Source organism: Aspergillus fumigatus, chromosome 4 (assembly GCF_000002655.1).
Source record: "Aspergillus fumigatus Af293 chromosome 4, whole genome shotgun sequence".
NCBI lineage: Eukaryota > Fungi > Ascomycota > Eurotiomycetes > Eurotiales > Aspergillaceae > Aspergillus > Aspergillus fumigatus.
The window spans coordinates 3,391,512-3,416,223 of record NC_007197.1 but is presented as its reverse complement, the minus strand read 5'-3'; the positions used below and the strand labels follow the sequence as shown (position 1 = coordinate 3,416,223).

Genomic DNA, 24,712 nt, shown 5'->3' with positions numbered 1-24,712 from the left:
GATGGCGATGAGTAAATGTACACAAGGGCCATCAGCTCCTGCTGCAGATTAATCACGCCATCACCCGAATCCCTTCCTCACAGCCATGTGCTATGACCAAGCTGATAATTCAGGACGAATTATGAGTAGTGCACCAGGCATCACTCAGGCTTGATCATTGCCAGCCGCAAATGCTTCAGCCAAAACCTTGCATCTCTGCTTCATCTTCTTATTTTCTTCGGTCAGAGCGTTGATGCGAGTGAGATGCTCAAGGCAGTGCTCGCATTTGGCATTGGTGGCTCCATTGGCAGAATCGAGAGCACCCTGGTTCTTCTTCTCGCTCAACTCCTTCAGTCCAGCCTCGAGCTTCTTGTTCTGATCAATCTGCTTCTTAAGGTCGCCTTCGAGGTTCTTGTTATGGAGCTGGAGCTCTTCAATCTCCTGTCTCCATTCGGCTTCCTTCTCCTTCAGCTTCAGTACCTCCATCACGAGATTCTCATTTCTCTCGTCCAACTGGGCGTTGCGGGCGCGCTCTCTCGGCAAGTCTCTCATGGCGAAACCGGCCTGCACAAACAGGAGTGCGCCGTGCTGCATGAGTGGGTATCCGTTGTTTCCAGATTCGGTAAAACCAGTGGTAGCGGGAAAAGGGGGAGTGGGAGGACGAGGAGCCATTTTGTCTTCAGGCTTTGATGGCAAATGTTCGTCGGTAGTAGATTCTTGATTCGGCAGAGAACGATGAGTGTTTGCAGGAGACGAGTTTGGAGGAGCTCTCTGCACCGTGGACACGATTTCAGAGGTTGCGTCAGATTTGTTCGTGTCTGCAGCGTTGTCAGGAGTGCGAGAATTTGAAAGTGTTGGCTGAGATGAGTTGGGTGCAAGTTCAGTAGTTTTGATAGATTTTTTTGCGTTCTGCAGTGTGCGAGGGTCAGGGCTAGCAGGCGTTGTGCTAAACGAATTGCGTGCACCAGGTTGACCAGTGAATTGAAGCTTTGTACTCTTGGAAGGACGCTTCAGGCCAGAAGCTGAACCCACGACAGTATCATTCAGCTGCTTGCGAGGCGCATTACGAAGCTGCCGAGCAGTGGGAGAGCGGCCAATGTTACCTGCAGGGCTAATGTCACCCCCGTCAGAATCACTATCCTCGCTAGGATCGAAGTCTGGGTCATTGTCACTGTTTGCTGCAACATCGCCAGTCTTAGTTTGCTTGCTGGGACGTGTCTCGTTGTCTCCGAGGTGCAGCAGGCGTTTGTTCCCTTTACTGAGCTGAGTAGTGTTGGTCACGTTATTCTGATTGTTCGTCTGATCAACATGAGGTATATTAGCATGAACTCTGATTATTGCACGCGATGTTGCAATTAAGATGACATACCATTTCCTCAGTCTCTTCATTACCGTTGTTCGCCTGAACAGCATGAGGTATGTTAGCATCAAGCCCTGACTATTCCATATATACTCCACCAGATAACAAACTTTTTTCTGAGCTCCCTTCTCACGATCAATTTTCAGGTCCTATAAGTATTAGCAATGCATATATTGCTTTGTATCGTCCCAACGCACAGAGTATTGCTTGCAGAGAGCAGTACCACTGCGGCCTGGAAAAGCCTACAGAAGAGATCAGCTATGATTCTCAGATATATGAAGTATGGTCATGTTACCAGTTTGATTTGTTCCCAAGGCAAGTCAGGATGTGCATCCCGGTAATTGAGAAGCCGGCGTTTCTCTGAATGAGACCAGCGAGTTTTGGGAATCTTCGTACCTCTCGGCATCGAGAAAGACGGGAGACTCGAGGAAACAAACAGAAAAGAGAGCAAATAGACACAGTCTGAGAAAAGGCTGTTCAACCAAGCCTTTATAACTCGGTTTGTTATGGCTATGAAAGATACTTTCAGCACTGGCTGTGTTTACCTGGGGCTCAGACTCTCAGACTGTCCGAGCGAGACAAAAAAGACCAGGGTGATCCGCTAGTGAGTGGATGTATCTTCTCTGAAAAGGTGCTGATAATCAACAGAAACCAATTAGGATGATGAAGGACTGGCAAGGCTGAGACCAGATGAAAGGGTCAATGTGTGAACACGTTGAGATCGTGTGAAAAAGCCCTGGTACGCCGAGCCTCTGTGAATAGATCTGTCTACGCCGAGACTCTGAGTGCATCTAACAGACGGTGAAGTATCACCTTAGGAGAGCAGAATGGGCAGATTGGTTCTCTTCTATGCTTAACAAGGTATATTGAATCATCGACTTGAAGTTGCTGACTATAGACAATCCTATACAACAACAGCGGAGTGCCTATCTGGTCTGGTATTGCTTCTCTGGACAGTGTGCATTGATGAGAACTAATAGGGAGAGCTTTATGGCTTTACATCACTGAGAAAGGACGTATGTGAAATTTAAACGCAAAAATCCTATTCACAGACTGCCTGTACTGATCAAACGAAACCCTGATAGTTAGCTATATCAAGACAGAACCAACAGCTATTGAAACGAGAAAAAGCAAAACGCAGCCGTTCACGCATCCCATCATCTTATTTGAACTAGCTGCATAGGCCAGTGGGTCTGTTTATGTAGCACGAGGATGGTGAAAGACCTCCTATCGAAATTACGGCACAGTCAACTTGCATTAGGGGTTAGAAATCGTCTGAGACTCTTTCGATTCTGGACTGCCATTGATATGGGGTCTTACCAGGCAGACCTTAAGTGTCATTGGCGCTTGGTCAGGATATGGTAGAATGCTATTTTCCAGAGATTTTTGGATTACTATTGGGACAATGATGGAGAATCTAGCATGGTCCGAAAGAGTCCTGTCTCGGATTTGATGCGACACTGTGTGACATACTCCTAGTATATCAAATCTGTGTAACGCAACAACTGGGCCTGAGATATGTGAAACTATTTCATATTTTAAGAGGCCAAGTTCCTAGACTAAAATCTAGTAGCATTATCATTATCTTTGTCTTGAGTTTTAAATAACTCTGCCCTAAACCGACAGACATGTGTAACCTCTTATGTCCGGAGGCGATGTGGTCTGGAATTATCACCTAACATCAGATGTAGGCAGTAATATTTCTAGTCATAAAGTACCTTAGCGGATGAGATCAACTAGTGTCTGCGTAAAGACAATCGATCCACATATTTGGTCATCAACCGTATTATGACCAGTTATCTCATAATCATTTGACCTGCTATCACATATATTCTAGTATGAGATTGTGAATATTCATACAACGCTCCAGCTATTCTCATCCCTCGGAATGGCATAAAAGTAAGGAGACCTTCAGACTACTGTCCCTAAAAGAGGATGACGCAAATCATACATGGCATAGATTCGATTGCAGTTTACTTGAAAAGTCTGCCCAGCAGACCACCAGCAAGGTTATTCACAATATTGCCCCCAAAAGCCCGGTTAGCATACGTAGAAGCCTGGCTAAAGCGATCGCAACGGGAGAACGCAACCGTATTGGTGATGGTCAGGACCAACGCAATGGCTGGGATTGAATTAGCTTTCAACTTTGGCAGTACAACAATCGATGTCAATATCCGCATAGGACGACTCACCCACTAGACTCAACCAAATAACACTGCTCAACCTCACAATCGCCAAAACGGCGAGCCCGATCCACAGCGCAGGTGTCACGTACAGACTCAGCCAGAAGAACCTCTTATCTGTGGCCGAGATGGTTCGCGTGGCAGGGTCGGAAGATTCAAAGACCCAGTGAGAATCCCCAGTAGCAGTGTTGACTTCGTTCCACCACCGTAGGCCGACTAATCGACGTCCAGCGATGTTCTTCAGGTAGTAAAAGTCCGCGGAGAGGAGGAGGAGAGTCAGGATGAAGACAAGGACGCTGTGAACTGTGTTAGCGGAAGAGAAGCTATGAGACGGGGTGACTGACAGCCTCTCAAGTAGCTGGGAAACTTACAAATTCTTAATAAATAAAACACCGAATAGATACATCAACAGCGCACTGGTGCGGAAGCCCAGGAAGAATAGCAGAGTGATCGGATGTGCGCTGAGACGCCAGTTCAGCTCACCCTGCTGCGCCTGGAGTGGTTGATCCATGATGCTGTACAAAGAGTCCTCAGTCTCTTGCTAAACAGAAAGATGGCAATGGCTATGAGCTCCCTCCCTTGTTGAACGGAGATCAGCAATTCGCGTGATGTGTCTACATGATGCTGCGTGTCTCCTGCATACGTACGCAAGGCGGCATATGATGGCAGAATATGCTCCACAGCGGAAAAGCAAAACAAACTGTCTGTCTGCATGGAGAAAACGAAGCATGGAATTACGGAGAAGAGACCGTTTTGCCATCAAAGCTTGGCTTACTTGGACAGATGATATAACTGGACATTGTATGCCCAACAGATAAAGCAAATATATCAGTGCCGGCAGAACTAATAGCAAGTAACGTCGATTAACGGCCCGGTTAAGCTCTCAAATCCCGGTCCAAGAAACCAATGCTTAAGACCGGAATATATTTTATCTCAGACCGAGGATAGATCGTAACTATGGCCCGTAACTATGGCCCAGCAACATCCTTCTCATCCTGCATGCTCTTCAGTAGGCAATAGGTGCTTCAAAATCTTTTAAACTGCTCCGCGCATATCATCGTAAGCCATTCATATATATATATGACAGCAATGGCGTCGAGGAATACCCTCCGTCGCGCTCTTCTATACAGTACGTTAATCCACAGAACAAGCTCTCCCCGCAGTTGACCATCCCCCCTCTTGGCACATACGAAACGACCACGATGCTGAGTAACACTCCTGGCTGACGTCTAATTGCCAGTTCCCGGCTCTTCTCAGCGCTTCATAGACAAATCTCGCTCATTGACGGCGGATTGCGTCGCCTATGACCTGGAAGACAGCGTGACTCCACACAAGAAAGCGGAAGCCCGCTCGCTGGTGCGGAGAGCGCTTGACCTGCCTGCTCCATCTGGCATCCGCGAACGCGCCGTTCGCATCAACTCGGTAGATAGCGGTCTCGCATTGGCAGATCTGACCGAAGTAGTAAGTGAAACCTCACCTTCTCCGAAAGTCAATAATCCAGCTAACGAAACGAAACAGCTCCAATCCCCCAACCTCAGCACCATCGTCATCCCCAAAGTCAATTCCGCTTCGGATCTCACCTTTGTCACTGATGTCGTCTCCCACACGCTCTCGCAACAAGCACGCTCGCAAGACGCAGCCTCACGCCCCCCTCTCTCACTTCTGGCCCTGGTTGAGTCGGCGAAATCCCTGACGAATCTGACCCAGATCTGTGCAGCGACCCCACTTCTCCAAGGTCTGATTTTCGCGGCGGAGGATTTCGCTCTCGACCTCAGTCTTACCCGCACTCCATCTCTAACAGAATTCTTGTTTGCACGGTCCGCCATCGTGACTGCAGCTCGCGCTGCGAATCTGCCGTCTACAATTGATCTGGTCTGTACAGCCTACAAGTCTACCAAGAGCGATGGGTCGCCACCGGCGGCTCTGGAGGAAGAATGCCGCGGAGGAAAGCAGCTGGGATTCAATGGGAAGCAGTGTATTCATCCGTCGCAGGTAGAGACGGCGCAGCGTATTTTTGGTCCGGAGCCGGCTGAGGTCGAATGGGCTGTACGCGTGACGATTGCGGATGAGAAAGCAGCAAAGGCAGGCCGCGGCGCCTGGACTCTGGATGGTAAGATGATTGACATCCCTGTTGCGGAGAAAGCACGCGCGATCGTGAAGAAGGCGGGGGCTTGCGGATTTAATGTGAAGGAATTGCAAGATAAGTGGCAGCATCAAGAGCCCGAATGAATATGCGCTATATCCTTGCCGTTACTTGCATGATCTCAGCGGATCTACTAGGAAGGTTCACCTGATCTCCAATAACCGATGACAGGATAACGCTAGGAGTGTTTGATAAATGTATCTAACTCGTATATACGTCGTAATTGAAGAAGTACCACCGCGATCGAGGCGCGATCAGGCGTGTCCATAGAGCAAGCAACAGTAAACTAGTTAGCACTATGCGCTCTGCATGAAGGTGTGCGGGAGAGGAATCAATCCCATCATCGCGGCCTGTGTACGATGAGAAGTTGAGAATATGATGGGCACACTTTGCTCTCCCGACGATGGTGAGAAGACACGTTCGGTCTAGTTGTTTGGATTGAGAGGTCATTCCGAGTCATCTCCTGAGTGCAATAATGGACAACAGCGCATGGTATCCTTCAAAGACAATGACACGCGATTATGAACTCTTCGACTCCAGATCCTCGCGCTTCAACAGTTGAATCTTGCCCATTGTCATTACGGGTTGACTACCATTGCTGTCACCACCCTTCCCATCCTCACCCTCTTCTAGACTTTTGGCAAGAGTCTTGTCATAGCTGGTCGGGTCGATTCCCAGGATGCCACCTACATATCCTCCCCTCTCTCCGGGCACACTAAACTCGCGGTAGAGGTACTTCCACTCGTTGAGCCAAGCTTTGACGGCCTTTCCGATCTTGTCTTTGCCATTCTTCGAGTGATGGCCCGTGCCTGTAATGGCGTAGATCACGCGTCGTCCCTCGCGAGCATGCTTCAGAAGGATCTTCTCTAAATATTCGATTGCCTCTTCAGGGTGCAGGCCATGAAGGTCGACGTAAAGTTCTTCGGACGACTCATCCAAACCGGCGCTAAGAAGGTGCTTGTTCCGCTCTTCGTACAATTGCCGTGCCGCTTCGCGGTGGCACCTACGCATCGCTTCGTTTTCTGCCTGGCCTCGAAGAGACAAAGCTTTGGCGGCTCTAGCGTCGTTCCGGTTCCAGGCTTGAGCAGCGCTGAGAGATATGTTAGTCTGCGCATTTCATCACGGCTACCTGAGTCCCCTTACCTTTGAAGAAATTTGTTTCTCACTGTACCGTGGCGGATAGCCTCTGTACGGTATTTGATATACTGCTGATTGGCTCGGGAACCAGTCTCAAGCCAAGGAATATTCTGCGGAGCTGGGATAGACTGCGCAGCAGCACTGTTTTCGCGGCTTTTGGCCCCTTCTTTGCTATTCTTGGACGTGGGTTTGCCTTTGCCCGGGGCAGGGGACGGAGACATACGGACCACATCCGCCAAAGATGTAGGCAAAGTCTCTTTAACGGGCCCGGTTTCTCGGTTATTGCGTTTCCCGTGCTTCTTACTAGCATTCTTTGCGCTCACAGCAGCAAGCGAGGGGAATGCATCTGGATCATCTACGGAAAGCGCTGTGGAGTTTAAGTCACGATGTTGGTGACGGCTCGCTGGGCGGGAATGTGGACGAGACCCATGGCCGTTACGTTTTCCTGGGGTGAGCTGCATTGCTTGCGGAGATTTGTTTCCCGCAGAACCTGATAGATGAGGATACTTGCCCAGATATTGATTCGTCCATTGTTCCCCAGCTCCTCCTGCAGACTGTAACGGAGGGAAAGCTTCTGAGGTGTTTTCTACGTTGAATGTTGGACCGCCTTGTTGGTTGCTCTCCCCCACACTGAGATTCGCAATTAGTGCTGAAGGGTCGTGAGAGAAAGGGCATCCATCGCCCGCAAGGCAATTGCCCATGATCCAGTACCTTTTGGAGCTCGTATCAGCGTGAAGCCCATCCACCATATACGTTTCATTTACTTACTTGCAGACATGGTTGGTAAGATCGTGGCTGAATCGACAATCTGCACGGAGACATTGTCCAGTAGACAGCCAATATTTACAAACAACAGGGCTTCGGTTGTGATTCGGTGACGTGCTTAATCTCGGTTGCTCTATGGTCATAGATTTGCCGACGACGACACGACCATCATCCGACTGACTGAAGCTGCCTCCACTCTGATCCTGCGAGAAAGATGCAATAGTCGCGCCGAGATCATAGCCATTTGCTTCCAATGCAGCCTCGATCTCTTCATTGGATCTATTGTCTCCAAGCACAGTGCGCAAAATATCGTGGGGGCTCATATCGGGAACGAATTCCGGGGCAGTGGCGCTGAGGGCACCGGAGGCGCTCATTGTCCCCACAGAGGAGGTGGTGCTCTGCGCATCGTCTGCAACAAGCCAATCCACATTACTATCGTTGCCAAAGTCACTGTAAAAGTCCGATACTTGACTCTGGTCCGAGAATTCGTAAGCGTTAAGGTTCGGCGAATGGGGGATAGGTTGCGCAAGAGCTAATCTTGGGGATGGTCGCGGGGAGGTGAATGGTGATACGGTCGATGAAAGAGGTGCGCGAGGGAAGCCTCGTGAGCTTTGGAACCAAGATGAGCCGCCAGGGCTTGTGCCGAGGTTGGAGGGAGGGGATAAAGGTGTAGAGGAGCGTGCCATCTGCCATGGTGCTGGCGAGGTCCGGCGAATCACCGTATGACGAGGAGGGGGAGGAGAAGAGTCGGGTAATGTGCGATTCCGATGTCGCCAAAGGACGTCGAGCACCGCATTCTCCAGCGATGCTCCAGACAAAGATGTGTTCTCCCGTAGGAAACTCTCGACTTTCTCTGCCTGTTCTTCTTCATCGAGAGCTTTGTCCTGAAGAATCTGGAGACAACTGTCAAGGAGGTCGTCTGATATCATCCTGAGTAGAGGCTTCGATGAAGCTATGAATTACTAAGTGTGAGCGAAAGAAACGGAGCGAGGTAGGGCGACGCAGTCTGATGAAGATGAGGGGTGAAGGTCGTCAAATTCTCGGAAGGCGATAAGAGCGTGTTCAAAACTTCAGATTGAGCAGGCCCTCAGAGATGAAAATCCATTGCTCTCCAAAGACGGAAAAGGCGTTGCGAATCACAATCGGTTGGTTGTGGTGTCAGCTAAAGGAGGGGCGTAGACATGCGAAAGGGGAACAGATTGCGGAACACTGAATATGAAGATCACATCGCATCTGTCAAAGGAAGGAACTCAGCAAAGACGATGAACGAGAGGGACAAGAGAATCCAACTGAACAGTATAAAATGAGAGATCAACGCTTGCACAACAAAAGAAGAATATAAACGAGGATGAGACCAAAGGAGGAGGGTGGACGAGAGAGATCGGGAATCGTGGTCAGCGGAGCTTAAGCTACTGGATGGATGGATGGACGGGGGACTCCGCTCAGGCAGGGATTTGGCGGCCATAACACTGAGGCGCTGAAGGCCTCAAGCTACTGGCTCCCAACAAGGAATCTAGGCATTTCTACTATGCTATGTACATAAATCCTGCTGTGACGAGGGAGTTGCCTTTTCTTTCTTACGAAAAAAAAAAAAAAAAAATCTGTGATTTATTTCTCTCATTCTTTCCTAATCTTTACAAGATCACCCCCCAAAGGGTCGAGACACTACGGAGTAAATTCACGGTTATTTAATGTTGTCCTTAACCACGAAATGAGGTTCGCGGATGTGGGGGAGGATCTGGAACCTCAGGCCCAAAGGCACCAAATTCCTTGGCTCAAGATAACAAAAGGATCGTCAATCAGTGGAGGAGCTGGAATACTTACGATATCTTGATATCTACCCATCATATTTCTGCCCAGGCCGCATACACCTGATGTACATCATTGACGATCTGCTTGACAGGTATCCAGACACAGAGACATAGTCATCACCTAAAAGACAAAGTTCGGCTGCACCTGAATCGGATGAAAGTAAACGATAAATGCCTTAGTCATTCACCCGAGACCGTGTTACTAACTACAGTAGTCACAAACAAGCGGTTAGATAGGCTCTGTGTACAGTCAGCAGCTAAACCCTCCAACTTCAAACGGCCAACAACATCACGGCGTCAGCCCAGAAATCATCTCACTATGACGAATAATTTGAAGGGTTAATCAACTTGGGTAACAAGATTACCCTAATAATCATTCGATTTCGACATCTGATGGGGGTTTCCTAACTCCAGCTCGATTCCTCTGGCACCCCCCCCTGCTTCGCTGTTCATCGAGTACTCCGTTGCCTACATACCTATTTTCTGCCCGCCTTCAACGCACCGTTCCTTGACAGAGCTCCCCGAGGTCTCCCATCTTTATGCGCAGTTGATCGTGATCTTGCGATTGGCATATTCTCGAGCGTTGACTGGCTCGTGTCCATGATCCTACACCTGTAAGCGCTGATCACTGTCATTGCCGATTCACAATCATCAAAAGACAATCCGGATAAAGACTCCACGCTTTTAAAAGATGCCCGCAGACTATACGTCCACTGCGCGGGCTCTTTCGCTTCCAATGTCGCCTGCAGAATCCCTGTCGCCCGCAGAAGAAGATACACGACCATTATGGAGCCATCTGGCCTCCAGCAGGCGCAATACTGCCAGTCCTTCTGTCCGGGAATCAACTGGTCTCCGTGATCAAGTTGTCAATCAAGCCACGAAGATGCTGCGACGAACCAAAAAGACATGGCGGAGACTAACATTTTGGCAGAGAATTGGGGCTATTGGAGCAGCGTTGCTTGCCATCTTGCTGGGATTGTCTTTCATGATCTTCACGGGACAAGTGTTCTTCTGGCTGGGGCCTGTAGCTGAAAAATGGGAACAGTCATGGTTGGCATTTTTCGTCCTGTGGCTGTGTGTTTTCTTTGTTTCTTTCCCACCATTGGTAGGTTGGTCCACGTTTGGAACGATATCTGGTTTCATTTATGGCATATGGAAAGGGTAGGGTTGATTTATTTTTCTATTTTATTTGATCGATTGCTCTGAACCTAGATCTAACACATATCTTAGCTGGATCCTCTATGCCACTGCAACCGTGCTCGGATCCACGTGTTCATTCATCGTGTCGCGGACAATCCTGTCGAAATTTGTGAACCGCATGATGGAACGGGACAAACGATTTGCTGCTCTCGCGTTGACACTCAAGTACGACGGACTTAAACTCTTGTGCATGATTCGCCTATGTCCCCTACCTTACTCTGTTTGCAATGGTGCCGTCTCGACGTTTCCGACAGTGCACCCTTTGATGTATGGGCTGGCAACTGCTCTCATCACACCCAAGTTGCTTGTCCCAGCTTTCATTGGAAGTAGAATTCGGATTCTTTCCGAGAAAAATGAGGAGATGAGCGCGGCGTCCAAGGCTGTGAATATCTGTAGTATTATCCTTACAATTGGAATTGGTGTCTTTACAGGCTGGTATATATACAGGAGGTAAGTCTCCCTGGGAATTGACGCTGCCTTGACTCCCCAAGAGGCTAACAACTATGGTTATAGGACGTTGGCTCGCGCCAAAGAGTTGGAAGCTAAAGAGAGAGCTGATATACGGAGGTCGTTAGAAGCCGATCATGCTGCTCACCGTCCCCATGGTTCTTTCTCCGAAGACCCAGATGTCAACACCGCTGCCACTACGCTCGCTCGCGACGAGGAGGAAAGGATCGGGTTCAACGACTTTGATGATGATAACGTTGATCTTGTTATTGACGACGACAGCGGCAGCGAGATTTCGCCCAACCTCACGAAAAAGCAGTTCCCGGGACCCTATAGGGACGAATTCACAGACAATGATTCAGATGTTTTCGGGGATGGCGATGGACCTGACAGTCAGATGTTCCGTCTCCATACACACGTGCGATCGGGTTGAGACCCGTCACGCTGTCCAGGAGTCCTATCCTCACCGTGATATACCTAGCTTATGATGTACAAACTGTTATTAGTATAGACCTGCCAATTAGAGTCATATCACGACGCCCTCTCACGCACGTAGTGTCATTGCTGCGTAAAGAGAGGACATCAGACATAGTTCAAGAGCTCAAGACACTCAATTTTCGCTTGGATCAGACGTAGCAGGTGAACCTTTTCTCAGCCCTAGTTGTGCTCTAAACGGTACAGAAGGCGAGGAGCGCGTATCAAAGTGATACTGGCCTGGGCTTTGCAATGCTCTTTTATGTAAGGAAATGACAAAAAGAATGCTTGCATAAGTGACATTGTTAGTTCGAGACATGCCGCTAATAAATAAACCCAGAGGAGACTGAAATGGCCATTCTGAGCCGATTGATGATGTGAAGAAGAGAGAGACACTGTAGAATGCGGCTTTCCTCCTTCAGACTGAGAAATACGCTGGGTTCGCCCGAAGCTCCCGTCCAGCACCATCGAATCTCCCTGCTGAAATCACATTTGCTGTGAGAACACAAAAGCATCATGCACAGCCTTTGATTCATTATTAATTCCCCGTTAAAGCACGTCCTTCGATGAACTTGTTTGTCTCCATTGAATATCTTTGTAAACTAGATCGAAGGGCGTGCGTTCTGTGATGACCTAAGATCATACTTTCCTGTCGACCCGCAGTGTTGTACGCTATCTCGCCTCAAGGTAAGATGAAACCGAGTACATATGTTCCTACGATACGAAACATCTTTGTCTTTGTTTAGAAGCCTTATGTGCATGACCAGTCCGCTCTGACTATCTCATAGGAAGTATCACACTTTGCACTATTCCAAGAGCCCTTTCCCTCTGTTCGGCGCCCTCTAAGTGGACCCACCATGGATGGAAATCCTGGCATCTAATATCTCCATATTCGTCTTAGAAAGGGAAGGGGTGCTGGTTTTCAGCACCTAACAACAATCGGCTTTCATCTGAATCAGTGGAAGCCTATCTGGTTATTATCAAGTTTCAAGTGGTCCCGTCCAATGTCCATCAAACCCCTTATTAGCGAAGATGGAGGCTACCGCATCTATGGGACTGCAGGGTCTCAATGGCGTATCCTACGATTTATCACAGCTTGACAATTACTTATCTCACGCAACTACATACGTCAACGGTAACCAACACTTGCAGCATCCATCATTGCCAAATGAAAGGATATCTGGAACTGTCGACCTGTCAGAGCCCCCGGCTAAGCGGCTTCGCCGCTCTCCCTCGTGTAATGAATCAAATGAATCGAACGGCGAGACATCCAGTCCCGCCGCGATTATCGACCCATCAACAAGGCTTCAAGATGTCAATGGAGGCCTCGATAGAGTCGCTGGCGGATCTGAGAGCGCGGATTCTATGACACATGACTCAAATGAGGATACGAGTAATATACTTAGTGGCTCAGCTACATCCGTGTCATTGATGTATGAACCCAGTCAGAAAAACTCAACTCCACCGTCAACTGTCAATAATGTGCCGTCCTCGTCGTCTATTACGTCTGACTCAAAAGGGCTCAGTGGCAATACAGACTATGCCAGATATCGGCCAAGGTCGTCCATACCTTCTAAGCTCACAGCTGCCGTTTACGCTCAGCAGTGCGTTACTGCCGCGTATGCATGCAGACTCAATCCCTACTCTCTGCACAAGAAGGAACAAGAAGCACTCCAGGATCATTTGTGTCATCTGCATGTTACAGCTTATCTGAACATAAGAAACGGAATCCTGCGCCTCTGGACGCGAAACCCAATGGTCAGTGTCACAAAAGATGAGGCTCTAGGCTGCGCGAAAGATTATAGGTGGATGGGATTGGCTTCGTTTGCCTACGAATGGCTTGTACGGAATGGATACATCAACTTTGGTTGCGTTGAAATACCACCGGCTCTAGTTGCCCCTAAAAAAGGAAGACGCAAGGACGGCCCAGTCATTGTTGTAATTGGAGCTGGGATGGCAGGCCTGGGTTGCGCAAGACAATTGGAAGGTCTCTTCAAGCAATATCACGATCCATTGACATCGCCGCGGGTTGTCGTATTGGAGGGAAGGCGAAGAATCGGAGGCCGTATATATTCTCATCCTCTACGGAGCCTTCAGTCATCGAAGTTAGCCCCAGGAGTTGTACCCAAGGCCGAGATGGGTGCGCAAATAATCGTCGGTTTCGAGCATGGAAACCCATTAGACCAGATAATTCGGGGCCAGTTGGCGCTACCCTATCACTTGTTACGTGATATATCGACTATCTACGATATTGACGGCTCGGCAGTTGATGAAGTTCAGGACGCCATGGATGAACGACTGTACATTGATGTTCTTGACCGTTCCGGACTCTACCGTCACAACGCTGTTATTGTACCTACCGCTGAAGGAGACAGGAGATTGATAGACTCCGGCCGCGATCTAACAATGAGCGACGGTCTCACCGTAAGACAATACGAAGAGGCTCGCGCCGCTGGTACCGTTGAGCTTTTGTTCCCCAATAAAAAGGTGCGGCGAGGCGTGGGCCACAAAACAGCGGACATCAAAGCAACTATTCCCCCTGTGCCGACCGATCTTGGTCCTGCAGAAGAACAGCCCGCTGCTCTTGCTTGTCAAGCCATGGGATGGAAGCTGAAGGATGGGGTCCCTCCAACAGCATCTCTGAACCTAGATCCTGTTGCCAAAGCTTCAATGTGGCCAACTCTGGGCGCCGTAATGGACGAGGGGGTCAAACAATATCAACGCATGCTCCCTCTTACACCCAAAGATATGCGCTTGATCAACTGGCATTTCGCAAACCTGGAATACGCGAATGCTACAAATATTGGCAAACTCAGTCTCTCTGGCTGGGACCAAGACCTGGGAAACGAATTCGAAGGCGAGCATTCGCAAGTCATAGGCGGCTATCAACAGGTACCCTATGGCTTGTGGTCGTTGCCCACAAAACTTGACGTTCGAACGAACAAGATCGTGAGCAAGATCGCCTACGACTCGACGGGCTCGGGGAAGCGGAAAACTGTGGTTCATTGTGAAGACGGCGAATCGTTCGTTGCAGATAAAGTGGTTTTCACTGCGTCACTTGGTGTCTTGAAGCATCACTCGATAGAATTCTCGCCACCTCTCCCTGATTGGAAGCGTGGAGCTATAGAAAGGCTCGGGTTCGGGGTCATGAACAAAGTGATACTCGTATTCGAGGAGCCCTTCTGGGATACTGAGAGAGACATGTTTGGGCTGCTGCGGGAACCCAAGAATCGAGACAGCATGGTGCAGGAGGACTATGCTGCCAATCGAGGTCGATTCTATCTCTTCTGGAACTGCATGAAAACAACAGGCCTCCCAGTTCTGATCGCCCTGATGGCTGGCGACGCAGCCCATCAGGCGGAGTACACACCTGACGGGGAAATCATTGCAGAGGTGACGAGTCAGCTTCGGAATATCTTCAAGCACGTCGCTGTACCTGATCCGTTAGAGACCATCATCACGCGGTGGGCATCTGACAGGTTCACTCGAGGAAGCTACTCCTACGTAGCTGCGCAGGCGCTACCAGGCGACTATGACCTGATGGCGAAGCCCGTTGGCAACCTACACTTCGCAGGAGAGGCCACATGCGGCACCCACCCAGCCACCGTCCATGGTGCCTATCTCTCCGGTTTGCGAGCTGCATCAGAGATCATCGAGTCCGTCCTTGGACCTATAGAGATCCCGAACCCCTTGGTTCCCGAAAAGGGCAAGGCAATCGAACTGGGCACATCAGTAGCCACGGCACAAAAGAAAAAGGAACCGCCTTGCTCAAACGGGTTCTCCGCCCCCGTTTCTACTTCCGCACATCCCACCGACGCATCAGCACCCGCACGATCAAACAACTCCTTCTCCGGCGATACGGCGCTCCGACAAGCCTACGAACAAGCCATGTGGGCAGCCATCCACGCCGAGCTAGGTCCGCCCGAACCCCGACCGGCGCGAACTGGCCTCAACCCCTTTCTCCTCTACCAGAAGGACTACTGGGGTAAAGCCCGCGCGCAATGCGATGAAACCAAACAAGCCACAACCAAGGACCCGAATGCCAAAGCGGCGCGTGACGAAATCCGCCAGGCGTTGGGTCTCATGTGGCGGCAAGCCAGCGAAGAGGAAAAACGACCGTATATCGAACAGACGGAGGTCAACCGGCAGACCAACACGGAGATCTGGGATCGATGGAAGCAGAATACGAAGGAGTGGGAAAGGAAGTCGCTCGAGATCAAGAAGCGGTGGTGCGCGGCCAATCCGTTCGAGACGTGGCAGCCGCCGGCGAAGAGGTAATGCTTAGACTCCCGTATGAATTCAATTTATCTTTTTTTTTATGTCAGGGGCACACCGGTATGAAGGGCCCGGCGCTGGAAATGTGCCGAATATGGCCGTTGTTCTTTCTACTAATACTGAGACATCGTGTTCGCTATGTAACGACAGTCTACTCCTAGACCACTGCAGACAGAATTGATACTAGTCAGTTTTTTTCCAGCAGTATTACTTTGAAAACAACTGGGGTTTCCCATGCACAAGATGTACCGAAATCTAAGTCTGAATTCCAGCTCGGGATTAACTCTATGTCTATTCTATTTGTAGAAGTAGCTTCCCACAAACGATCTCGTCTCAGTCGGGAGTGGGTTCCCGTCGATACGGGACAGAAAAACAAAACAAAAAAAAGTCATTAGGAAAATTGCAATAAACGCCAAAGTCTAATGGAAAGAACCAACGCGTCCATGAGGGTCATTGAAAAGAGGATATATCAAGATGATATGTCGAGACAGGATGGACAGGGAGAGTTGAACAAGGAGAGGTGAAGCGGCGTGGAGAAAGGCGAGGAGGATGCAATGCCGGGATAGCTAAGATACGATGATGTATTTAGAGAAGAGGGTTCGACTTGTATTCTGGAACGGCGCCCTTAGGGTCCTTCTTGACATCACCGTTGACCTCCTGAGCGGCGGGCTGGATGGTGGAGTTATCGGCGGACTTCTGAGCGGATACGGCGACAGGCTCTTCCTCGGGGCTTTCGGCTTCGGCAATAAACTTTTCGGCCTCGAGAGCAGCAATGCAACCGGATCCTAATTATGGCAGTTAGTATTACAATGAAACAGAAACTCGAAATCGGTGGTCACAAACCTGCACTGGTGATAGCCTGGCGGTAACGCTTGTCCTGGACGTCGCCACAAGCAAACACACCCTCGCGGCTGGTATAGCTGGTGCCTGGCTTGGTGATGATGTATCCATCCTCATCGAGGTCGATCTGGCCCTTAACGAGGGCAGTGGCGGGGTCATGACCAACAGCATAGAAGAGACCGTTGGCGTCGACAATCTCCTCCTCGCCGGTAACGGTGTTCTTGATCCTCAAGTGAGTCATCAGGCCGTTGGGCTTCTTCTCTCCCAGCACCTCAGTGGCAACGGTGTTGAAGCGAACGGTCACCTTGGGGTGAGCCAGCAGACGCTTGGCCATCGCCTTGCTGGCGCGGAGTTTGTCACGCCGGACAAGCACGGTGACGCTGCTGCCGTACTTGGCCAGGAACATGGCCTCTTCGGCAGCAGAGTCACCCCCACCGATCACGTACAGGGGCTTGTTGCGGAAAATAGGCACCGCACCATCACAGACGGCGCAGGCGCTAATTCCATTCTGCCAGTAGGTCTCTTCGCCGGGCAAGTTGAGACGACGAGCATTGGCGCCGGTAGCAATGATGACGGCATCCGCGGTACAAGCGGGCTCCTTATCAGGGCCATCGTTCCATTCTGTCCATAGCTTGAACGGTTTCGAGGACAGATCGACTCTGGAGATAGTCTCAGTGATCACCTCTGTGCCGAACCGGATGGACTGCTTGCGCATGTTCTCCATGAGCTCCGCGCCACCAATGCCATCGGGGAACCCGGGGAAGTTCTCGATGTCGGTCGTAGTGGTGAGCTGGCCGCCAGCGGCCGTTCCATTGGCCAGCATACCCTCATAGAGAACAGGTTTGAGTTCCGCTCTCGACAGATAGATAGCTGCGGTGTGGGCAGCGGGGCCGGAGCCGATAACTATTTTGAAAGGATACCACGTCAGTAACACGTACAACCAACAAAGCAGACAATCAATGGTCTTTGGTGTTGCAGGAGGGGTAGATACTTACTGACAACTTTTGTGTGCACCATTCTGGAAGCAGAGGTTGAATTGACGCGCGACGGCGTCGATAGCGGATGTGATAGAACCGAGGTAGGGGGGGAGGACTTTTGATGTAGTGAGGACGCAGCAGCGGCAGTCAGGCCAAGAGAGGATCGCAGAGAAGAGGAAATCCGACGAAAGGCGAAGGAGAACAGTTTGACGGTTGATTGTGAGGACACGGGGGAAAAAAAAGAGTCTATCGAAGAAAAGGGGGCGAAAGGGGAGGTCTTCAGCCAACTCAAAATCAGGAATTGATCGGGGGGGTGGAAGAAAGAGAACGAAGAAATAAATGGCGAAAGGAAGAAGAGGGGCTCAAGTGTCGAAATCTGGACTGGTTCGGTATTAGTGATGATGGATGATTCTTATGCGGTTGGTTATGCAAGTTCTTTCATGGTGGGGATGAGACCAAAAAAGTGGATCGACGGATTCGATTGATGATAAATGATGTGATCCAAGCACGAGCGACGAAGGGTGGGATAGATCAGTGAAGAAACAGACGGATGGAGCTTTCGGTAATTCCTCGCAAGACACTCACTTACTGTAACTACTTGTTGATAATCAAACTCTCGGCGACCGAAATTCTGTGCTGCATGAGATCATCCAGAGCGTCGATTCTTAGGAATCAAATCCCCGGCGAGGCCAGTCACGTGCCCATGCTTAGCAAGCGAAAGTGGCCGAGACCTATCATCCTCGCCATCCCGGGGTGTTGCAGGAAGAACGCTGCTACGCTGATCCATTCATCGATTATCTGATAACCGGTTCCATTTTTTATTTGTGTCTCATCTTCTGTCTCACAAGGTCATTCGTACACATACAGAGTTGCGATCTCGGCTTCTCGAAACATCTGGATATCTGATCCGATCCACCGCATTACCTAAGCATGTCTTCATAGTGAACTCACTCCATGGGGATAACATGGAGATCAAGACCTTGCGTGGGACAGTCAATTATGTACAAAATAGCAAGTTTATGGAGCACATATCAAGCGTGAAAAGTTCATCAGGCATTCAATCGTCAAGAATCATGAAAGGTCATCGTAGGTTCATACCAATCGTCCAAACCACTTCTTCTTCCGCTTCATCGTCTCCTCCGGCCAATCGCTAACGGGCCCCCGTACTGGTGCATGTGCTGGTGAAGCACCCATGTGGCCCGTGTTCTGCGGCAGCCTCTCACCAGGCTCATCAAGATCACTTCCCGTATAGTCTTCTTCATAGTCAGGGTCATCGTCGTAATCAGTATCCTCCACATCACCAGGGCCCTCCTTGGCGAAGCCACGCTCTTTCTTACGCCCTACAGCCAACCATTTCTTCCAACCTTTGGCAACCGGGTTTGCTGGGGGATCGTAATCGGTGCCGTCATAACGCAGCATGGGCACAAGAAGCTTGTACGGTGTCGTGATACCTGATGGATCTTGTGGGTTGAGCTCCAGGTTGAGTGTGATAGCTAGACCCTTTTCGAGATTGACATACGCGCCTACCCCGTCGTCGCCACTTTTCGCAGCTTTCTTGGCTGCCTTCTGGCTCAAACTCGTAGGGCGGCGGTGGAAGGGGCCCGGGCGAAATTCTGGTGCAGGAGCAGGGAAATAGCCGCCATCGGCCTCTGCTGGAGGAAATGGTCCGTCCATACTCGTACTGCGACCAGGTGCATTTCCAAGGTTGAACTCTCTTGTCGGTGGAGGTCCACGCAGCGAGAGCCGCCGCAGCAAACCACCCTGAGGTCGGTCACCTCGCCCTAGGGACAAAGTTCTCTGCAATTTACCCGGACGCGGCTCCTCGGCTGGTGGAGGTCCACGCAGCGAGCGCTGTCGCAGCAAACCACCCTGAGGTCGGTCACCTCGTCCTAGGGACAGAGTTCTCTGCAGTATACCCGGACGCGACTCCTCAGCCGGTGGAGGGACCTCTTCGGATTCTGGCGAACCCGGAGGTGTGGAGCCTATCTTCAGTCAGAGAGATTGATATCTCGTAAGGACGAAACATCGACTCACCGGGTTGATACTCTCGGATCGCGCACCAATTTCGGCGCGGTAGCAAGCGCTTGTTGTTACGCGACTTGTTGTTCACGTCGTGCGTGAAGATGGGGATCATGTCTTCATCTGTGTTCGTGTCCAAGTGGTGAACGTGGTTGCGCTTGTTCAGCATGTCCGATACCATTTCGGTTTCTGGCATGTCTGCAATCGCAGACGATATGACATTCGGCATGTATCGGTAATCCTTGTCTTTGGGCAGGTTCAGTTTGGGATTGGAGTAGAATTGTCCGATGGCTGCCAGATGGACATCGCCGCTGGAGCGTCATGTTAGATTTCTGCCAACATTTACTGCCCAGGAGCGGATGCTCACCTCAAGATAGTCACCCGAACGGACTTTGCTGCTGCAAGGTCTTGGAGGTCCTCAAGCAGATAGGTGCGTTCGACTTTGTGATGTTTAGCCGTCCAGTGATCGTCGAATATCTCTACCTTGCTGCCGTTCTTGTTTACGAAGCCTCCGAAAAACCCGGCCTTCCCCAGCGATTTGCGACTATTGAGTATGTTTTTGAGCATTGCCTATTCAAAATGTCAGAAAACCCCATGTCACGGTGGGTTCCGGGGGAACAAACCATTCTTGGATATGCTACGGGAACGCTCGAGAGCACTAGCAGATGCTTGGTTTCTCCACGTACAATCTCCCGGTGGCATCGATCCCAGATCAAATCACACGTCTGCTCACTGAGTATCTCGTCGCTCTGAGGGATTGGTCAGCATCTACCCTTCTCCTGTCCGCCAGGAAAGCACATTATCCTTACCAGTCGCTCCGTCCTGCAATCCAACCCCAGAAAAGCTACTTCCTTGCCCAGAGACATGAACACATTTCGACTTCTCTGGTTGATATAGGGTCCAAGCTGCGCACCAAGAAGCCAGCTAGGCTCATCTGCTTCCGTCTCTTCAGTCAAGCTGTGATGCTGGAAGAGCAGATAGTACTTGAACGCTATTCTACCCAGTCCCGAAATCACTGGTGTGGCCATGAACTCGTCCGGATACGACCCGAAACCTTCAATGATGTCGTGATCGTTCCAGATGTTAACCATTGGGATTTGGGAATTGGCCAGAGAGAAAAGGCCCTGTGAGAACCAAGCCGAGTAGTTCTCGAGATAGAAGCTCTCTATCTCAGCTCGGAATTCTGGGTCAAATGGCATGTCATACTTGTCAGTCAGGTTCTTTACCTTGATCCATTCTTGGAATCGGGGCGAATCCAGCATGACTCTGTCGTTAGAGATCTGGTCACCGCCCCCAATCATGACGTGGAAAGGGCGAGTCTGATGCTCGTTCAAGACGTCGCGCCAGAGAGGGTCAGGACCGCAAAATTTGTTGGAATCAACTCCTAGGCTGAAACCATTGCAGCTATAGAACATAATGTTCATAGACTGCCCTCTGGCCGGTACCCAGAATCCCAGGGCCGGTCCGTGGTTCAAGCGGTATGCAATTCGTTGTTGCGTCTCGCCCAGTTCTATTTCAATGTTGAACCTCCAGAATGTCACATCCCGAGCCGAGTCGGCGTACAAGCGCGCCCCGGGAATCTCTTTGTATGCTCCTACGGTTTCTCCGTCCACTGAGTGAAGCCTGTTGGCGGGGATCGACTGCTTGACGCCGTCACTGCTATAGTCTAGGTTACTGGGGGACATCTCGTAGACTCCATCATCATTCTCCACAAATGACAAGTCCACTCCTTCCTCGGTATGGTCGATCGGCTTGACATAAAGCGGCCTCCCGTCCCTACCCAGCTTCATGAGACCTGCTGTGGGATCGACGTATTCCGGTGCAAGCTGAGCGTCACTGACTTCGACTGGCGGAGGCGGCAGAAGATCCATCGGCTGCGAAAACAATCTCAGGGTGGGCGGAGACTCATAGGAAGAGCGTGAATCTTTCGTAACAATCATAACACTACCTCTCCAAGTCTCCTTGTCGAAAGGGCCATTTGGTCCATCAATCCTGACTCGTTTCAGTCCTGTGTAGCGGAGCAGAGGGCCACATTTCAAAAAGATAGGTGGCTGGAAGCTCTTATTCTCTGCATGAATCCCATGGTTAGCGGACCGAAAAAGGGGCAAAAAAAGAGATTATGGGACCGATGAACTAAGGACATCCCCAGTGCTGTTTAACCACTTACCCGTCAGTTTCTGAGCAGGTTTCTGATAAGCGCTCGGGAGAGCTCTGCTCTTCCTGCGATTACTGCCGCCACCTTCCCACCAAGCTTTGCCTCGATCAACATCGAGAAGTTGGAAGTCGAAGTCCGAGGCACCCAGTCGAGCAACCGGTGCGTTCTTCCATTCCGAAAGTGGAGGAGGCGTTGGCGGGGGCACATTGAACGAAACAGTGTTTCTCTTGGGCTTTGTGCGGAGACCTGATTCGTCCTGGGAAACATCGTTCAGTGCAGCTTTATGTGTATTGGCGATTAGGTGTTCGGGTTGCTGGGAAGCTATGCCTTGTGCATAAGGTTGATTTCCTCCAAGCCCCTGCTGGGGCGGTCGACTCTGTTGGGCCCGAGCACCAGCATTGGGTTGCAGGTGTGCCATCTGTGTCACACTTGGCATTGCATGGTCTTTCTGTGATGGCTCAGGTACCGCAGAGAAATCTCTCCCATCTCGAGTCGAGTTAGGATATCTCGCGGTGTTCTGGGCATGACCCCCTGGTCCGTTTGTCCCCGACACAGATCGCCTGGGAACGCTACCGTGACTCAAAATTGGCACCGCTAAGGGCTTTGAATTGCTAGTATTCGAGGCTTGCATCTCAGGAGCGACCGACTGGGGAGGTGGCCCTGGCTTTTGGGCGCTAGACTTCGCCTGCCCTGGAACTCCCTGCTCACGGGGAATCGTCGCTTCGTGCCCCCGGTGAACAGAACTCTGGTCAATGCTGTGTTTGGTCTTCTGGCTTCGTTTCTCCTGCTCTCCCTGGCTGGCATCTCGTTGTGAGCCCAATTGCTGAGGCATCCTCCTTCCAATTGTGCCAGCGGCTGAGTTGCTGTCTGCAGGCTGCGTGAGAGAGGCATTTCGATTCTCTGCCTCCATCTGTTGACGTGCCAGCCTTTCTTTGAGCTTCATCTCGGCCTCCAAGGCGCGCGCCCTTTTTTCCTCTTTGCTAATCCCACTTAATGTAACTTCGAGCTTCTGGAGAGGGGACCTATCTGGGGCGAACTCATGCTGCTTATTCGGTGACGACCGTAACGTGCTAGATCGACTCAGCGGCGATATTTGGTTGACAGAGTCTACCGGTGACGTCGCTTTGCCGTCCTCCATCTGCCTCGCTGATCCCGAGGCAGCACTTTCCGGGTTGGTCGGACGCCTCGTGGGGGCTCCGTTTCCTTTAATGGAAGGAGAGGTGGATGTGAGATAATCTTCCGGTGGGATTATGTTTCTCTCTCGGCCGTTCTGAGCTCGTGCAGAAAATGAACTGGGTACCTGTCGTCTCTGTGTTGCAGTAGAATTGCTGCGATAAGGATGTGACGGGCCATGGGAGATCTCTGGATTTTGATTTCTCAACATGGGCTTGTCATCGTGCAAATAGTCCCTATGGACAGTTCCAATATTATCATCATGATGCTGAGTTTCGTTGGGAGACATCTGAGGCGACATTGAGTCCCTGCCGATAGGTCTTCGATAGGCTGTTGTAGCCATTTTGCGACTTGGTTATAGGCAGGAGCAAGTCTTAAGAGTCCGTACTCGAGAGCATGATAATCAAGTGCCTGATTATGAGTGACGAATGTCAGATTTTGTCCGAAGGGTTTAGTATCAGGGGGGTTAGGGTGCCAGTGCTACGAGAACTAAAGACATACCTCGAAGTCAATTGCCTGAGGTTGACCTCCCACTTTACGATTGCAATCAGGACCGAGAAAATGAATGTGTTGGCAATGATACTGTAGATTGGCGGATCAGTCAAGAATGGCCAAGTCTGTCCTCGACCTGTACGCCTACTGAAATCAAGTCTGAGCCCCGAGGCTGTGGAATGGCAGGACAAGTTGGGTGCGGGTTGAGATAATGAAGTATACAGATGTGGAGTATACAATGAAAACAACGGGAAAATCTTAATGCACTTTACGGAAGGAAAGGAATGAAAGGAAAAGAAGATGACGGAATGATCAAAGTAAAACGAGATATGGAGTAATGCACAGTAATGTCATTATGTCTCTTGCAAGATCTTGATCGTGCAGGCCCAGGCAGGTTATGGATTTAGATTAAACCTGGTGGCTGGCAACCTGATTTAATCGCCCAGCCAGCCCTCTTTCTTTTCTTCTCCTTCGCCGCGGGGCTGTTAAACAGTTGGACTATGATCTGGACTTGGACCTGCAGCAGAATCAATCCTGCCAGGCACCACCGATCTTCTATTAAGGGATCCTTAATCCTTCCACTGTGTCTCCAATAATATTGTTTGATCATTGTTCGTCCGCAGCACTGCCTTATTTAGATACGTGCTCAATATACACCCGATGGGATTGGATAATTCATATGCCACGCTGCTCTGACAGCTGCCCAATTTTATCACACGAATAACGATTTTGAGGCAGCCGGAGTATGTACGTCAGTCAGCTCAATGATCCTAATTGAACCTGAATGTGCCACAGAGAAAGATAGTGCTCCGGTACAGAAACTAAGGTGACTGCGACTAGGTTAGATTGGGGGTTGAGTGTTCAGTGTTCTGGTGCCACAATTCTTATCGAAGCATCCACAGCGTTCGAGTGTCTAGATGGCATCCCAATATCCAGGAATTTGATGCACCAGGGCGACAGTGGAGTTACGGTTGTCGGACACTTTACTATGTAGTTGGTCTTCGGCCACAGCAAGCAATTGGACCGTGGTCTTTCGGACTGTATGATAGATGATGGCCTACCTTCAATACATTTAGAAAGGTATTTTTCTGCAGAATCAATGATATGCGGGTACCTTTCTTTCATCAAACATCAATATGACTCAATACAATCTGTATTTTAGCCTTCTGGAAATCACTTTGGTGGTTGCATAACTGTCTCTTTGTCCACTCTGCCTTAGCGGTGAAAGCCCCTTACCTGTCTAGGCTACAGAGTGCTTTGGCCCACAACAGAGAGGTCGATC

General features: G+C 50.2%; 8 protein-coding genes across 8 annotated transcripts; 3 read left to right on the top strand and 5 right to left on the bottom strand.

The window, feature by feature from the left end:
• Positions 1-144: 144 nt before the first annotated feature.
• Positions 145-1,745, bottom strand: AFUA_4G13050 (uncharacterized protein; the record flags this gene model as incomplete). The annotated part of the gene is made up of 2 exons (XM_746433.1): positions 145-1,488; positions 1,635-1,745. 2 exons carry the CDS (start codon positions 1,743-1,745, stop codon positions 145-147), a joined length of 1,455 nt encoding a protein of 484 aa, XP_751526.1.
• Positions 1,746-3,100: 1,355 nt separating this feature from the next.
• tvp23 (DUF846 domain-containing protein) lies at positions 3,101-4,396 on the bottom strand. Its single transcript, XM_746434.2, has 3 exons — positions 3,894-4,396; positions 3,532-3,818; positions 3,101-3,461 (listed from the first exon to the last, which is right to left on the bottom strand). The coding sequence occupies exons 1-3, from the start codon at positions 4,031-4,033 to the stop codon at positions 3,313-3,315; spliced, it is 576 nt and encodes a 191-aa protein (XP_751527.1). The 5' UTR covers positions 4,034-4,396; the 3' UTR covers positions 3,101-3,312.
• Positions 4,397-4,501: 105 nt separating this feature from the next.
• Positions 4,502-5,751, top strand: AFUA_4G13030 (HpcH/HpaI aldolase/citrate lyase family protein; the record flags this gene model as incomplete). Its single annotated transcript, XM_746435.2, has 4 exons — positions 4,502-4,531; positions 4,610-4,651; positions 4,763-4,983; positions 5,041-5,751. The coding sequence occupies exons 1-4, from the start codon at positions 4,522-4,524 to the stop codon at positions 5,749-5,751; spliced, it is 984 nt and encodes a 327-aa protein (XP_751528.1). The 5' UTR covers positions 4,502-4,521.
• Positions 5,752-6,184: 433 nt separating this feature from the next.
• Positions 6,185-9,046, bottom strand: AFUA_4G13020 (CCCH zinc finger and SMR domain protein; the record flags this gene model as incomplete). The annotated part of the gene is made up of 3 exons (XM_746436.2): positions 7,571-9,046; positions 6,809-7,513; positions 6,185-6,755 (listed from the first exon to the last, which is right to left on the bottom strand). The coding sequence occupies exons 1-3, from the start codon at positions 8,494-8,496 to the stop codon at positions 6,185-6,187; spliced, it is 2,202 nt and encodes a 733-aa protein (XP_751529.1). The 5' UTR covers positions 8,497-9,046.
• Positions 9,047-10,069: 1,023 nt separating this feature from the next.
• Positions 10,070-11,458, top strand: tvp38 (TVP38/TMEM64 family protein; the record flags this gene model as incomplete). The annotated part of the gene is made up of 3 exons (XM_746437.1): positions 10,070-10,539; positions 10,609-11,028; positions 11,092-11,458. 3 exons carry the CDS (start codon positions 10,070-10,072, stop codon positions 11,456-11,458), a joined length of 1,257 nt encoding a protein of 418 aa, XP_751530.1.
• Positions 11,459-12,531: 1,073 nt separating this feature from the next.
• On the top strand, positions 12,532-15,777 carry aof2 (putative lysine-specific histone demethylase Aof2; the record flags this gene model as incomplete). Its single annotated transcript, XM_746438.1, has 1 exon — positions 12,532-15,777. The coding sequence occupies one exon, from the start codon at positions 12,532-12,534 to the stop codon at positions 15,775-15,777; it is 3,246 nt and encodes a 1,081-aa protein (XP_751531.1).
• A 582-nt stretch (positions 15,778-16,359) lies between these two features.
• On the bottom strand, positions 16,360-17,631 carry trr1 (thioredoxin-disulfide reductase TRR1; the record flags this gene model as incomplete). The annotated part of the gene is made up of 3 exons (XM_746439.1): positions 16,360-16,559; positions 16,618-17,578; positions 17,614-17,631. 3 exons carry the CDS (start codon positions 17,629-17,631, stop codon positions 16,360-16,362), a joined length of 1,179 nt encoding a protein of 392 aa, XP_751532.1.
• Positions 17,632-18,284: 653 nt separating this feature from the next.
• On the bottom strand, positions 18,285-23,281 carry AFUA_4G12980 (uncharacterized protein; the record flags this gene model as incomplete). The annotated part of the gene is made up of 7 exons (XM_746440.1): positions 18,285-18,389; positions 18,690-19,573; positions 19,626-19,921; positions 19,978-20,180; positions 20,234-20,359; positions 20,420-21,618; positions 21,778-23,281. The coding sequence occupies 7 exons, from the start codon at positions 23,279-23,281 to the stop codon at positions 18,285-18,287; spliced, it is 4,317 nt and encodes a 1,438-aa protein (XP_751533.1).
• Positions 23,282-24,712: the final 1,431 nt, after the last annotated feature.